At 39.5% G+C, this 16,493-nt stretch overlaps 1 protein-coding gene across 11 annotated transcripts in view; it reads right to left on the reverse strand.

Annotated features, from left to right (window-relative positions):
- The window catches only part of ADK (adenosine kinase), a 375,585-nt gene that overhangs the window by 350,704 nt on the left and 8,388 nt on the right, over positions 1-16,493 (reverse strand). The window contains exon 1 of one of the 11 annotated variants that reach the window (XM_072994987.2): positions 5,596-5,756. The exons of 8 other annotated variants lie outside the window; for them this stretch is intronic. In XM_072994987.2, the coding sequence (XP_072851088.2) occupies positions 5,596-5,609 (14 nt within the window). In that variant the 5' untranslated portion in view covers positions 5,610-5,756. Of the gene's footprint in view, positions 1-4,045; positions 5,512-5,595; positions 5,757-16,493 lie in introns of those variants that run through there. 2 more of the 11 variants (XM_072994984.2, XM_072994985.2) reach the window with 2 other exon arrangements.

The raw sequence follows: 16,493 nt of genomic DNA on the forward strand, positions 1-16,493 counted from the left end.
GTCTCCTATGTTATTTAACATCTACACGAAACTTCTAGCAGAGGTTTTCCGGAGTTTTGAGGTTTGGTGTCACCAGTATGCAGACAACATCTAACACACACACTCTCTCCTTTCCATCTAAATCTGAGGAAGCTGTTTCGATTCAAGCAGAACCTGTTTCAGCAGGGCAGGAGTTGACAATGGGCCTATTGGGGTTACCAACCCTGCCTCACCCTCCTTCTAATAAGCACAGTGAAGTGCAATTGATGGCCTACTCTATAGCCTGTTCTTTTTTAGGCAAGGAAATCCTGCTAAATCCATTAGGAGAGGTTTTCCAGAGTTTGGTGTCACTAGTATGCGGATGACACCTAACTCTATCTCTCCTTGCCATCTAAATCTGAGGAAGCTGTTTCAGCCTGAATCACTGTCTGGCATCAGTAATGGACTGGATGAGGATGAATAAACTAAAACTTAATTCCAACAAGACAGAAGTGCTCCTGGTCAGTTGAAAGGCAGATCAAAGAATAGGGATGCAGCCTGTGCTGGATGGGGTTACACCCCCCTTAAAACACAGGTGCGCAGCTTGGGGGTACACCTGGATCCATCTCTGAGACTGGATGCCCAGGTTTGGAGGTAACTAGGAGTGCCTTTGCACAATTAAAACTAGTGTGCCAACTGTGTCTGTTCCTGAAGAGGTCTGATCTGGCCACTGTGGCACATGCCTTAGTTACATCCTGACTGGATTACTGTAACACACTCTATGTGGGTCTGCCTATGGAAAGTGTCAGGAAATTTCAGCAGATCCAAAATGCAGCAGCCAAATTACTAACTAGGGCTGGTTACAGGGATTGCATACCCCCTGTTACAGCAGTTCCACTGGCTGCCGATCCATTTCACTTCAAAGGCACAATTCAAAGGGTTGGTTCTAACCTATAAAGCCGTAAACAGCTTGAGTCCAAGCTATCTCAAACACCGTGTCTCCAATTATAAGCCTGCTCGGGTATTAAGATAATCAGGCAAGGTCTTTCTCTTGGTCCTTCCTATGTGTACTTTGGCAGGGACACTGTAGAGGGCCTTCTCTGTTACTGTTCCCAGACTTTGGAATTCCCTCTCACTGAGGCCTGACTGATTCCCAACTTCGCTGTCCTTCTGCTAGCAGGCAAAAATTGTTCTCTTCAGGCAAGGTTTCCTTCAATGACTGGCTGCCTGAGTGGGATTTTTAAATGGATGATGCCTTACTGCTTTGAATATGTATTTAGTATTACATTTGTTTATCATTTCTCAGAGTGGTATTTGTTTGTTCCTTTTAAATATTTGTATACTTACTGCTTTTAGTTTTAATTATTATATTTTAATGATATAAGCTGCCTTTGTGTATTTATTGTTTTTACTATTACAGTAAATATTGTATTTTAATGATGCAAGGTACCTTAGGTTTTTTTTAATGAAAAAGGCAGGAAATAAATAAATAAATATTGCTATATATGGTGGGTTTAAATTGTGAATTGTCCTAGCTGCCGCTTTTTTTTTGCATATTTACTTCTTTTTATCGTATGACACCATCTGTGCTTTACTTATGAAACATATTCTTGCAAGAAGAAAAAGCCAAATCTGCACACTCATGTCTAGCTGCCAGCTTATTTAAAAGCAAGGTCTGCAGACCTTAAATCAGTCACAATGAAAATTGTTCTCTTCCTAGAGATATCTCACAGCATGTGGGTCTCAAGGTAATCTAGTAATTGAATTGAATCACGTAGTCAGACTTACTGGTTTATGCACTTCTACTAAAGGCAAGGGATATCTGATATACCAGACACTGCTGTTGAAAGTAGAAGGATAATTAAACTCCAGGGTTGTAACTTTAGATAGCTCTTCAGGAACTATGGAATGAACTAGACAGAATATACGCTGGGGAGGGGGGTTTTCAATTAGTTAACTACTACTACTCCAAAAATGAATGAACAGAAAAATGTTTTGAAGTTGTTGTGCTATGCTTAAGCTATCTACACAGAGTATTTTAATTCATTTTGATAAATTTTATTTGTATCTGAGTGTTACACAATTTAAATCATGGTCATATATGAAATATAAGTGAAAATTAAAAACAAATAAAAATATTAAAAATAGACTATTTTTGACCAGAAACAGGATACTTCAATAGTGTTATCTCAGTCATTTGCTAGAATTTGTTTTATACATGAAGCATAAATTGTATGCATGCAAATGCTCCATTGATTGAATTTCTCTACAGTCACAGAAAATGTGTCCTGTATCCAAGTAACCCCGTTTTATTTTATTCTTTTTGTGATCTTCCTATTTAGCCTCAAAGTCAATTAAGTGACATACAAATGGTCTTGCCCGAGTGTTGTCCTGGTGAGGGACACTCTTCAGCATTCATTCATTTGACAAGGTGTGTTATTTTTGTTTTCCATAGATTTAGCCTCTTCTGGTTTAATACTTAGAGCTCGAGATGTGTGCAGAAAAGTCTTCCTTGATTTTACCCATTCTCTAGGGCAGTGGCTCCCAACCTTTCGTAACTAGGCATTCTTGGACTGCAATTCTCAGAAATCCCAGTCAGCACAGCAAGTGGTGAAATCTTCTGGAATTGATGTCCAAGAACACCTGAATTACCCAAGGTTGGGAGCCACTGGTTAGAGGGGGGTGTCCATGAAGATGATGAGTTTGGTGCTGTATTGCCTTATTTTGTTCATTACTTGCTAGCACCTTTCTATGTACTTCTGGAGGGGCAATGCCAGCCAATAACATACTTTTTCAGTGAGGGCAGGTTTGAAGCAGCAAGTAATAATTCTGCATGTTCCGTTATGAGCTACACCCACTTGTTTGGTATATGTTGATTTACACCATACAGCACTAGCATATTCTGCTGTGGAGTAGCACAAGGACAAAACTGTTGTTCTCATTGTTTATGGATGTGCACCCTGGTCTAACTCAACTAGTTTTCTAAGTATGTTATTTCTGGTGGCAACTTCATTTAGCGTTTAGACCAGTGGTGTCCAACCTTGGCTCTCCAGATGTTCTTGGACTTCAACTCCCAGAAATCCTGGCCAGCAGAGGTGGTGGTGAAGGCTTCTGGGAGTTGAAGTCCAAGAACATCTGGAGGGCCAAGGTTGGACACCACTGGTTTAGACCATATTTTTGTAGGTCAGAGTCAATCAAGAGTAATACACAAATACTTTGGGGTATGGCAATGTTCCTAAATCTTGTCTTCCCAGGTAACTTGGAGCTTCCACACTACTTCTCTGTTCTTTAAGTGGAAGACACAAAACTGTGTTTTTAAAGAGTTTGGTTTCAGCTGATTGTTTTTATAATATAAGGAAAGATCTTCTAATGCAGAAGTTAACCAATCTTTGATGGCCTCAAAGGTTTCCCCATGGATTGTCAAGGCAGGATAATCAACATAGATGAAATTCTTGAAGTATTGGAATGTTGGTTGATCATTTGTGTAAATGTTAAAAATTAATGGTGCCAGGACGCTACCCTGTGGGTGACAAATTCCTTTGATTTCTCTAGTGACTGTGTCTCCCTCAAAACTCTACAAAGAATCTTCAGTTCTGAAGTAGAACAGTGACAATTTTTGTTAGCCCACTATATTTAGTAAGGAGCTAGAGCTTTTTGAGCAGCAACTGATGGGGGACAGTATCATATGCCACTGTAAGGTCGACAAATGCTGTTCCAGTTATTTTACATGTTACAAAACCATATTCTATATGATGGGTTAGATTTAAGGTTTGAGCTATACAACTTCCTAGGTTTAAAGCCTGAATTGTCTGGAATTATGAGAAGTTCAATTTTATTCATTCAAACATTTTGCATCAGTGGCATAGTAACGAGATTGGCCTGTAGCTTCTGGGATCTGATAATTTTGATAATTAACTTATTTAAAACCTATGAATCACCTACCTCCAAGAATTGCTTAAAACATGCTTCCAATGAGCATACAATTTCAAATGTGAATTATCCACATAGTTTTGGAATGTTTAATATTAGCTATATTTTGCAAAATTAAATTGCATTCACAGTAAACAGAAAAGGTTACACAACTTACAAATACTGTGTCCTATGGAACTAGGCCAAAATGCTTATCACAACTCCCTCTGTTCATATGTCCTCATTTGACAGCAGTACAAACAAAAAACATGAATTCACAGCAGTGAGTCTTTATAATGCAAGAAGCATGGATGAACATTTTAATACAATCATTACATCTTTACATAGCTGGTGCCTCAATTTACCATATTGACCACTAGCTTACACGGTTTTAAAGGAATATTAAACAATTAACATAGACTTACACCTACCAATAGACGACACTTAATTTGAACCTGTGTTCAAAGGCAATGTATCTGTCAAGTAGCACCTGAGAAAAGCTGGAAGCATTACTGTCAGCAAACTCAGTGATGGATCTTTAGTCCAATCTAGTACAGCTTTTCATATGACTTTATAGAAAGTTCCTGGAGGCATTTAGGAAGTACTTATGCATCAGCAAACCAGATGATTACTACTTTCAAAGAGCTGTTGTCAAGTATCTTCTGGAGAGTCCCTGGAGTCTGACGCCAAGCTAATAGATTTTTCTTGATGAGAAGATTAATAAATAAACGGAAAGACAGCTTGTCCATTATTTGCACTTCTTCCTGCAATAAGCAGTTTCCTGGAGCCTTCCAGGGCAGCTATCTCAATTTTCAGAGATGACTATCAGAGCTAACATAAATCAAGTATACTGTACTTCCTAGAACCTTCTGAAAAGTTCATTCCAATATGAATGTTAACTCCATGCATGTTATTTCATTTCTACAGCATGTATCTCCGTTTTGGATAGAAGGCATAAGGAAGAAAGAGAAGCATAAGGGCACATTTTGTTCCTCCTCCTACTAATTCAGGAAAATTTCTAGAGAATCAGTGTCATATAACTCCTAAGCCTACACATGGTAATGACCACAGAAACCAGCTGCTTAAAACTTCAATTTATCTTTCTTTTTTTAAAAAAATATAAAAATAGGTAAATAAACGCAAGGCTATATAACAGGAGTATATTTCCATGCTTATTGTTCAAACAGCAATGCCAAAGGAACAAATATACCTATCTCAGAAGAACCCTCCTTTTTTTAAAAAAAATAAGTGATGCATACTTATAAGAAACACTAATTAACTCAATGAAACTTATTTCTGAATATATGCATGAAACTGTCAGATCCTTAAATGGAGAGGAGTGTAAAGCCATCCGTATTTTAAAGAACCAAAACCTAGCTCTCTGTATTGAACACGGAGACCTAGGTTTAAATTTGTTTAGAGACCGCGCTGGACTGAAACCTTAAAATTAATTCCTATTTTAACCCTTGTCGTTTCCAAACCCCGAGGAGTGCGCTGTTCGCTCTCTCCCGAATTACGTTAAAAATATGATTAAATGAAAATGTGCAAACATTTGAGCGGAGGAAGGCATACGTGAAAACTAAAGCGAAATACCCGCCACCCTCTCCCATGTCCTCCTAGCCGAAAGGAGGACTGGACCGGACCGAACCTCCCTCAAGCGCAACCGCCACCCAAACCGCCCCAACAAGGGACCCGGGGAAAGAGCGGCAGCCTCCGCTTTGGAGTTACCTCAGAGTGGGCATGGCGGCGGCGCTGCTCCGGGAATTACTCCTGCTTTTGGGGACTCTGCTTCAGCCGGAGACGAAGCGATAACAGGAACGCGGAGCAGCCACCCGTCTCCTCAGCACGCGACGGCCAGCCCGACAGCGCCTCGCCAGCAGCTCCACCGACTTGACTGGGCTGCCTCAGGCGAGGGGGGGGGCGACCAAGTCAGCCACGCCAACTCCGCCTCTCTTCCCCGCCTGCTCGCCGCCATTGGCTGGACGGGGCAAGCCGGCGATCTTGATCAAAAAGCTACCGCTGAAGGCTCGCTAGTTGAACCTCATGCGGTCCTTGAAAACTATCGCGGTTCCCGAAGCGGACATCCGCGCTGCGCTGAAATCTACAAACGTGCGCTTATTGAGGAGGAGAGCTAACTGGAAATCTTCCACAAGCACGATCAGTTCCAATTCAATGAAGAGGTGGTTCCGCCATCTTTGCTGTAGGCAGAAACTGGAAGCTCCTTTCCGCCATCTTTGCTGCGGGCAGCACTCGCACACATACAGTTCCACGCAGACACGTGGAAAGGCAAGCTTTTCCTTGGTTTCTCTCTACGGCTAATCCTTCCCCAAATTCGCCGTCCTGCTGAAAGACTCATCACCACCAGGCGGGAAGAGCAGTTAAAAAGAGTTAATGGCGAAAGGGTTTACGAAACGAGTGACAGAATGGGAACGAAGCGGCAATTCTGTGAGCAAAAAGGTCCGCATGATGTTGCAAACTGGACTACTGGAGAGAAGGCAGACAGATAAGCGCCTGTTATTTCTTCTCTCTTCACTGATCTATGTCCAGTCACCCCTAGGCTACCTACCTTCTGCAGCTTGTGCAAGGTTTCTTTGTAATGGCTGCCTGAGGAGACCTGCAGCCAGGAAAGCTTCTTTAAATAGATTTAGGGGTTTTTCCCTCCCTCCTGCTCAATCTATAGATTTTGTTACACAACAAAAGTACGTTTTTCTATTTTAACCTATCAACCACCAGGGTAATTATTATCTTCAACAAGCACTAAGCTACTGCACTCTGTGAGCCTAAACATCAAATAATCCTGGTAGAAGCATTGGATATGGTTCCGGTCACCACATCTTAAAGAGGACATCATGACACAGAAGGGGCAACTGAAATGATTAACAGGTTGGAACAACTGCCCTATAGTGGAAGATTACCATCCAGGGACTCTTTATTTTGACAAAAGATGGCGGGCATGATAGAAGTCCACGTGGCATGGTAAAGTACTGTAGATGGGAAGAAGTTGTTCCCCTCTGTCATAATACTAGAACAAGAATCATCCTATTAAGAATGGTGGAAGTTTCCCTGAGGTGTTTTTTTAAGTAAATAGTCAAACTCTGAAATTCACTGCGACATAATGTAATGATGGCCACTGCATTGGACAATCTTTAAAAGAATTAACCAAATTCATGCAGGGTAGATGTGTTGGTGGCTACTAATGATGGCTATATTATTGCTTTCAGTTTAAGAGATAGTGCTCTAATACTCATCTTGCTGGGAAATATGATCAGGAGGGTATTTTTGCAATCTCATCCTGTTTATGGGCTCCCCATCGGCATGGCGCTAGCTATTCTGTATTAGACAAGCCATTTGTCTGATCCAGCATGACTCTTTCATTTTTTAAATAATGTAAACAATAAGGAGAGTTTGATTCCTGGAAAATACAGCTTTCACGCCACATTGTATGTTGTGTGGGAGAGAAAGAGGGAGTGCTAAATATGAATTACAGAAAACAGGCAACATGCCAGTCAAGATGGATTATGTTGTGTTCTATGGGATAGCTTTTCTACCAAATCTCAGGAGGAGGAACTAAATTGTGGATAATTATAGGCTCCTTGGAGTTCACCCAAGGAAAGGGTTAAACAAAGGATTCATTAGGTTGGCTCATGGGATGAACAGGAACCTCCCAAGCTTCTTGACTGAATTTGGGCTGCCTGATATTAAGCACAAAAGCTAAACCTTCACGAGAAAAACAAGTAGTGGGGAAGTTCCAGGGATGAAATCTAGGAGGTGATTCTCAGTTCCCTGGACCACACTGCAGGGCACACCAACCTAACAACTAAACCAGAAAGGACTAAAGGTTCACTTCCACTCTTGTAAAGAGGACTTTTAGGGGAAACAAAGTTCAGGAAAGTATTGTGCTTTGTTTTGAAGGAGGATCGCTAATCTTGGAGACTTCCTTTCTAATAAATTGTACAGGAACCACTGGATAGGGGCAGAGACCACACAAACAGTCAAGTGAGGGCCACATCATACCATCCCAGACATAAAGCTTCCCAGAACAAAAGAAACTAGGAGGTATGTACCTGCACAGTGCCATAACTTGTTGATGTACCTTCAGTATTGGAGGTTACTTCCTCCTCAGGTTTCAGATTGGCCAGTTTGCAAAACACTCTAGCCAGAGGTGCTTTGATTTATAGTGATTTAGCAATCAAGATGGTATTTACATTCAGTTCCTACTTATTCTCAACTCAGATCAGGTCAATTTTTATTGATTAAAATATAGATTAGGACACCTAAGCCATGAACTTTGATTTCAAAAAAGTCGTGTAGCTAGGATACCACTATTAGGATGCTTTTGCTGTCAACTGCCACAGATCCCTTTTCCCAGGTGCATACAAATTTCATTAAGTTTTTTTAAATTAAGTATATTAATCAAATCCAACTATCATGCAAGAAATGGCAACAATAGATTTTATATCCTTTGCTCTAATCTTTTTGGCAGTCACAACACATAGAATATTTGATTGTTTACATACAGATCTTTATAAATATTTATCTGACAAAGATTTATCGGCCTTCCTTTCAACCAAAATATAATACATTCCTCACTGGGTTCAACATTTATATTTCAGAATAACACACAATGAATAATATCCCCTTTTTGTGATGCCTCACATATGCATACACACTAGAAATGGGTACACATGTCTCAAGTCCAAATATAAAGAATGCACTGCCAGCAAATATAATTCCATAGATGCCTTCCTCAATTCAAAATATCAACAAATTAAAATAGAGAAAATGATCTCCTATGTTAAAAAGATGGTTATCACCACTTAAATCGTATTTATGGGATAATTTATTTATCATCTACATTTATACTAATAATTTGTTTCCTTAAGTTAAATAGAGGTCAGGTATATCAGTCTATAACAATCAGGTATAACAATGTAGTTGCTGATCTTGAGCCAGACATCCTGGAGAGTGAAGTCAAGTGGGCCTTAGAAAGCCTGGCTAACAACAAGGCCAGTGGAGGTGATGGCATTCCAGCTGAACTATTTAAAATCTTAAAAGATGATGCTGTTAAGGTGCTACATTCAATATGCCAGCAAGTTTGGAAAACTCAACAGTGGCCAGAGGACTGGAAAAGATCAGTTTACATCCCAATCCCAAAGAAGGGAAGTGCCAAAGAATGCTCCAACTACCGCACAATTGCACTCATTTCACACGCTAGCAAGGTTATGCTCAAAATCCTACAAGGTAGGCTTCAGCAATATGTGGACTGAGAACTCCCAGAAGTACAAGCGGGATTCCTAAGGGGCAGAGGAACTCGAGACTAAATTGCTAACATGCGCTGGATTATGGAGAAAGCCAGAGAGTTCCAGAAAAACATCTACTTCTGCTTCATTGATTATGCAAAAGCCTTTGACTGTGTGGACCACAGCAAACTATGGCAAGTCCTTAAAGAAATGGGCGTGCCTGACCACCTTATCCATCTCCTGAGAAACCTATATGTGGGACAGGAAGCAACAGTTAGAACTGGATATGGAACAATTGATTGGTTCAAAATTGGGAAAGGAGTATGACAAGACTATATATTGTCCCCCGGCTTATTTAATTTATATGCAGAATACATCATACGGAAGGCTGGACTGGAGGAATCCCAAGCCGGAATTAAGATTGCTGGAAGAAATATCAACAACCTCCGATATGCAGATGATACCACTCTGATGGCAGAAAGTGAGGAGGAACTAAAGAACCTTGTAATGACGGTGAAAGAGGAGAGTGCAAAAAAGGTCTGAAACTCAACATCAAAAAAACTAAGATCATGGCCACTGGCCCCATCACGTCCTGGCAAATAGAAGGGAATGATATGGAGGCAGTGACAGATTTTACCTTCTTGGGCTCCATAATCACTGCAGATGGAGACAGCAGCCACGAAATTAAAAAACGCCTGCTTCTTGGGAGGAAAGCAATGACAAACTTTGACAGCATCTTAAAAACCAGAGACATCACCTTTCCTGTAGTGATGTATGGAAGTGGGAGGTGGGCCATAAAGCTGACAGCCGAAGAATTGATGCCTTTGAATTGTGGTGCTGGAGGAGGCTCTTGAGAGTCCCCTGGACTGCAAGGATGACAAACCTATCAATTCTAAAGGAAATCAACCCTGAGTGCTCACTGGAAGGACAGATCCTGAAGCTGAGGCTCCAATACTTTGGCCATCTCATGAGAAGAGAGGACTCCTTGGAAAAGACCTTAATGTTGGGAAAGTGTGAAGGCAAGAGGAGAAGGGGATGATAGAGGATGAGATGGTTGGACAGTGTCACCGAAGCAACCAACATGAATCTGACCCAACTCCGGGAGGCAGTGGAAGATAGGAGGGCCTGGCGTGCTCTGGTCCATGGGGTCACGAAGAGTCGGACACGACTAAACGACGACGATATCAGTCTTTTAATATTAATTAAAACTGCCTTGTTTACTCTAAACAATGCTCAACACTGAAAAGAGACCTACTATACAAGGAAGTCAGGATACGTGCTTTCACAGCACCTTCCATGAGCCCTGAACACTGAACATGCTATCTGGAGTTTATGGGAGCTGCAGTCATTTTCAGGTTACACAAACCTGTGCTTAAAAACCCCCATGGCTATACTTAAATGTCACAATGGCTGAACTTGTTTTTTGAAGTCAAAGGCTGCATCAATTCATAGTTGTATAACTTGAAAATTGAGTCTATACTTACTGTAAGCACAGCTTAATTCAGTGCAGCTTAATTTAAATACACCTATAGTGCCACAGGCTTAAGCATATTTAGCTGACACACTGAAACAAGGATTTTATTTCTGAACAAACATGCAATGGATTCAACAGTAAAAATGCAGGATTTATTTTATCCTTTTGGCTACTATGCTAATTGTTACTGCTGGATCCAATGAATGTTTGTTTGAATTAAGATGTTGGTTTTCATGAGTGTCAACAATTTATTTTATAAAAAAAATCCTGCACTGGACAGAGTCCTATCAAGTATGCAGAATAAATACAAACACTGTTGATTCTGTTTGGCAGGACCATTGATTTCAAATTCAAGGGTCATTTGCTTCACTAGAATGAGCTTCTCTTCTTTCATTTAAGTTAAGGGAAGATTTCTATGTCTAACAGTTGTATGGAAGAAGCTTATGCCAAATTTACATTCTACACATAAATATGGAAGATGCAGGTGCCCTTCCCTTTCTTTCACAGAGCCACCTTTCTTTCACATAGCTACTTCAATATAGTCAACGTCCCCATTTCTTTCTCATTCCCTTGGAGCAAGGGTGGTTGTTTATCTGGTACAAAAGTTCTTGATTTAAGGTTTTGGCACCAGAAAAGTTTACTTTGATTATGCAAAAAAAGGAAAGGAGAGATAAGTGCTTACGCTAGTCTGTACAAGTTTGCGTCAAACATCACAAAGCATTGCTGACCTAAAAATTGCAAAATTTCTAATTACTACATCAAATACTAACAAATGAAAAATCTGACCATGAAAATTATCTCTGAACTTAAGTCCCACCAAAGGGGGGGGGGAATACATTTCAAGTGAGCACACTTAGTAGAAAGCAAGTCTCCCTGATCCCAGAAATCCTCCTGTCCAGTCTGCATGCAAAGCATGATTGAGAGTCTTATTTGGAACTAGGGCCAGCAAGTGGAAAGGAGGACAGGTTTCTTGTACCTTTCTGAAAAGCCCTCTTCTATACAGCTATTAATGTCAGAGGAGCCCAGCCCTCTTGCATCTGGCCAGCTAGTCTATGGAATATGGTTGCATGAATATCACAGTGCAGTACATCTACTAGACAGTACTTGTAACAGCACTAGGGAAGAATAATAAGGCACAGAACAAAGATAATAAGGTCCTTCCACTCACTGCTGCTTGGCTGTTTCCTTTATACTACAGAGTCTGTAGGCCTGCCAGTGAGAATATAAAAAAACAACATTGTTTTCATTAACTTGCTAGGTCTCTAGCAAGCAAATGGAATTAATGTGAGATATGCATCTGCAGATCTCATTCTCAAATCAGTAAATCTAACAATAGTTTGGCCCTTCAGAGGATTATGCACGTGCATACAAGCAGCCATTGAAGAACTACCACTGCACACACTGTTTTGCGGAGTAGATCCTTAAATTTGATAGGATAAATTCAGTACAATGGCTTATTCCTGTTACATATCTCTTCAGTCTATTAATGTTTATGTGATAAGATGCTATTGAGCATTTGTTTTAAAGGATAACATATACATAAAAAAGATTGTCATTCTGATTAAGATCTGTGATTGTTATCAAAGTACAAATAACATATGTACTCTGGTTTAGCTAGTTTTACTACACCTAGCTTGTGAGTTCCTTCTACAATGCTACACAGATAATTTTGCTCTCACAACAACCTGAATTTGACAAGTTCCTTGAGCCTCTTTTTCTCTAAATGGGGGTGTGTGTCTGAATCCTCTCTCATGCAAGAAAGAGGAAGAAAGGCATCATATCAGATATCCTCCTTTTATTGCACCCTTCCTACCCCCTCAAGCTGTGGGTTCAAATTTTGAAAGCTCAGAAGAGCAGGTGAAACTGTCAAATTAGTATGGAAAACACAAACTTGAACAGATGACTTTTATAAATAATGTATATCATGTTGCATCTGAAGGAAACTTATAAAATAATTTCAAATGAATTTCTAAGATACATCAAAAATAATAGAACAGGCAAAACTCATACCCATGCAATTCAAGGTAGAGACAAGAGAAGACAATCAAAAATGACTGCATAAAAGGTCAGTCTAAATGAAAATGATATTATTTGCAGAAAAATTAAAGCTAATCAAAAGTTATGACTAGATATTTTAATCTTTTCAATCAAATCTACAGAACAGGAACCATTCCTAAGATTTCACAGGGATTATCTTTAATATATTACTCAAAAAAGGAAATTCCAAAGCTTTCGGTAACTACACTAAGGTTAATGAGCCAATTGTTGAAAGTTTGTGTTTTTTAAAAAGATAAATTAAAGTCAAGAGCAAGGAAGGAGCAGGATATATGCATTTTGGCTTCAGAGGAGGATTTGGAATCAAGGAAGTACTCTTCTTTATATGTACGTGTAACTCAGGGAAAGATGATGCAACATTAATGAGGTGTGTATGCCTGCTTTGTTGGATACAGTACAAGTCTTCAGCAAAATCCAACATAGCAAGCTAATGGAGTTGGTGGTTAACAAAGTGTATTGTTTCAATAGATATTTATATCATTGGCAATTAAAAGATGGCAGAAGACATAGAGATATGAAAAGGAACATCAGAAGGATGTGTGATTTAGTACCCTTTTCAGTTTATACACCAAGAACATATTTAGAGAAGTAAATGCTGATTCAAATGATGGCATTGTTGTTAATGGAGAAGTTACCAACAACATTTTGTATGCAGACAAGCTATTACAAACTGAAAAAAGAATCAAAATATTGTATGGTCTGGAAAGGTTACTCAACAAAATCAATGAAGTAATTAATGAGCATGATATGAAAATGAATATTCAGAAAGCCAAATTCATTATAATAAAAAGCAAGCAGCCAAACAAATGAAGTTACAGATCCCAACTGGACGTGTGGGGATCTTAGAATTTGGTTTAATGATCAGTGAAGACTGGCTTTGCAATAAAAGCTGGAATAGAGATGGTCAGTGCAGCTTCCTTAAAAGAAGGTAATATGCAACAAAAAATTGAAACTATTTTTTAGCTAATGTAAACAGATTAAACTCAACCCAGAGACGTAAAAGAAATTATGAACAAATGCAGAAATTAAAATTGGACATTATCTGCCTTCAAGTATGAAAATCAAGAACCGTTTTATGAAGAATCCAAAAAAGAAATAGTAATGAGATAATACGTCAAAAATATGTGAAATGTTTTTAATAAATGTTGAAAATGTAAAATATAGGAGGGTACTTTAAACCATGTTGGGTGGACAGGTAGAGAAGCAGAAAATTATTGGAGATAAGCATATAAAATATTGGGGAAAATGTATTTTACAAGATACAGTATCATTTAAACTGGAATTGTGTTTATTTATTTATTTATTGGACTTATATACCGCCCCATAGCGCTACAAGCACTCTCCGGGCGGTTTACAATTTTTAAATTATACAGGCTACACATTGCCCCCCCCCCCAGCAAGCTGGGTACTCATTTTACCGACCTCGGAAGGATGGAAGGCTGAGTCAACCTTGAGCCGGCTACCTGGGATTTGAACCCCAGGTCGTGAGCACAGTTTTAGCTGCAGTACAGCGTTTTAACCACTGCGCCACGAGGCTCTATAATAATTTATTTAATATTATGCCTGACACTGTAGATAAAGAAATGAGACATTTGATAATACACATAATTATTATAGCTAGGATATGATATGGGGAATATTGGAAGAAAACAAAAACATAGTCATTTTATAAAGGATGAAAAATTTGGAATGATTTTATAGCTGGACTCGAAATATCTACTGAAAATCATAGATAAAAGAAGAATGTGAAGGCCCAATCAGGGAATGGAGAGAAATAACTATAGCAATTCGGTCAAACTTGTTAAGTTGTTCTTGTTATCTTTTTATTCCAGTATAATTGTATAAGTGTATGTAAAAGTACCATCTCACTCTCTGGAATTCTACCCTTCTCCTACCCATATCTACTCCCCCAGCCCCCTATCCCAAATCCTATCCCTATTGAAAATGAATAAAAAAATTAAAAGTGGTTTTGAGAATGTATACTATATAATGCTAGATATTCACAGTTCTACTGTATGGCATGGAATTTTGAACTTTGACAGTCACCTGTAAGAAAGAAAGAAGCATTTGAAATGCTTACTGATTGCTTGGATTGAGAGTGTGACCAATAAGACAACAAGAATTTTAAAAAGTTATAAAACAGAGAGAGATAAAATACTTGTGCAATGAGAAAACTGCAGATTGATAGAAGTCACCATTCCTGTCAAAATAAATTAGAAGAGAAATACTGTAACAGGAACATTTATTTGCTATGAAACCTTGGAGACTGGTCTGAATATAACATTGTATCCAACATCAGTTTAGCCATAATGATTTCTAGGAAAAGAAAAAGACATGAAAGCAGGTCTATTTAAATAAAAGTACTGTATCTTCAGCAGGTAGTACAGTACTATGCCATCAAAGAGTGGGTGTTAAAAATTTCTCAGCGGAAGGAAAAAGCGTAAGCAGCAAGGTAAGAAAGCCCATCTCATATCTCCCTATAAACTACACCTTAGGTATGAGTCTGTCAATATGCAGGTCTCTCCAGATTATCTCAAGAGTCTAGGCAGGCTAAAACAGGACAGAGACAGTCCAGAATACTGGAGTCTTAAACTACTTTTGTTTTCATCTTTATACTAGTCTTAATTTGTCGAGTTAATTTTAAAATTTTTCACCTTCCAATTTACTTGACAGATTTTTAAAAATTTCTTATAGCACTGTTTCTATCCCACATTTCAAAACAAGTCTTTCAGAGCACTTTGCATAAAGTTTTAAAAGTAACCATCAATCTACAGCTTGTTTCCAATTGTATCATTCTGCTGGCGCAAAGCACCTCCCATGTGGAGAAACGCCATTTCCATTTTAGTCCAAACATTAAACCTAGAATTTTGAGAGCACTTGCCCAAACCATTGCCCATCCCATTATGGCTTAATTCAAGTATTGTACATATTCCTTGCTGTAGTTGTTCTGCTAGCAATTGTGCAACTGCTGGTGAAGGAATGCCAACTCTTGTAATCTCTCGCAAACTCAAGATTAGTTTATTTATTTATTAGATTTCTATCCCAGCCATCTAGACCAAAGGTCTACTCTGGGCGGTTTACAAATTTAAAAACAATAAAAACAAAAGGCATATATTATAAATCCAAGATGGGAAAAGTATAAGAAATTAAGATACAGCAGGAGGGAAAGCCTGCTCAAATAGCCAGGTTTTAAATTTGTTCCTGAGAACACCCAGAGAGGGAGCCAGGAGGATCTCCACTGGCAAGTTGTTCCAAAGGCAAGGGGCCACTGCCGAGAAGGCTCAGTTCCTCATTCTTTTCTTCTGGACCTCCCTCGGAGGTTCTCCCTCTGGCAGAACTGGGTAGGAGAAGGCGCTCTGCCAGATATCGAGGTCCTTAAACCATTTTGGGTTTTATACACTACACTTGATCTTAGCCAAAAGGCCGAGAAGCGATGGGTTTTATATGTAATCATAAGAACCTTGAAATCAACACGGAAATGAATGGGCAGCCAATGAAAGGCGGCCAGAGTGGGGGAAATGTGGTGGTACCTTTTCACCCCAGTAACAAGTCTGGCCGCCACCTTCTGCACCATCTGGAGTTTCCACATCAGTCTCAAAGGCAGCCCCATGTAGAGTGCATTACAGTAGTTTAATCTCAAGACTACGAGTGCATGGACCAGAGTGATGAGTGCCCCCACATCAAGATAGGAACGCAGCTGGGCAATCCGCCAAAGGTGGAAATATGCGGAAGTGACCACTGACAACACCTTGGTCTCCGTGTTGAGCGCCAGGTCCAGATGTACACCCAAACTGCGAACATCACTCTTGGTGGTAAGAGTCACCCCCCCAAAAAATAGAGGGAATTTCCCAAATAAT

The sequence above is a fragment of the Pogona vitticeps genome, chromosome 3 (genome assembly GCF_051106095.1).
Source record: "Pogona vitticeps strain Pit_001003342236 chromosome 3, PviZW2.1, whole genome shotgun sequence".
Lineage (NCBI taxonomy): Eukaryota > Metazoa > Chordata > Lepidosauria > Squamata > Agamidae > Pogona > Pogona vitticeps.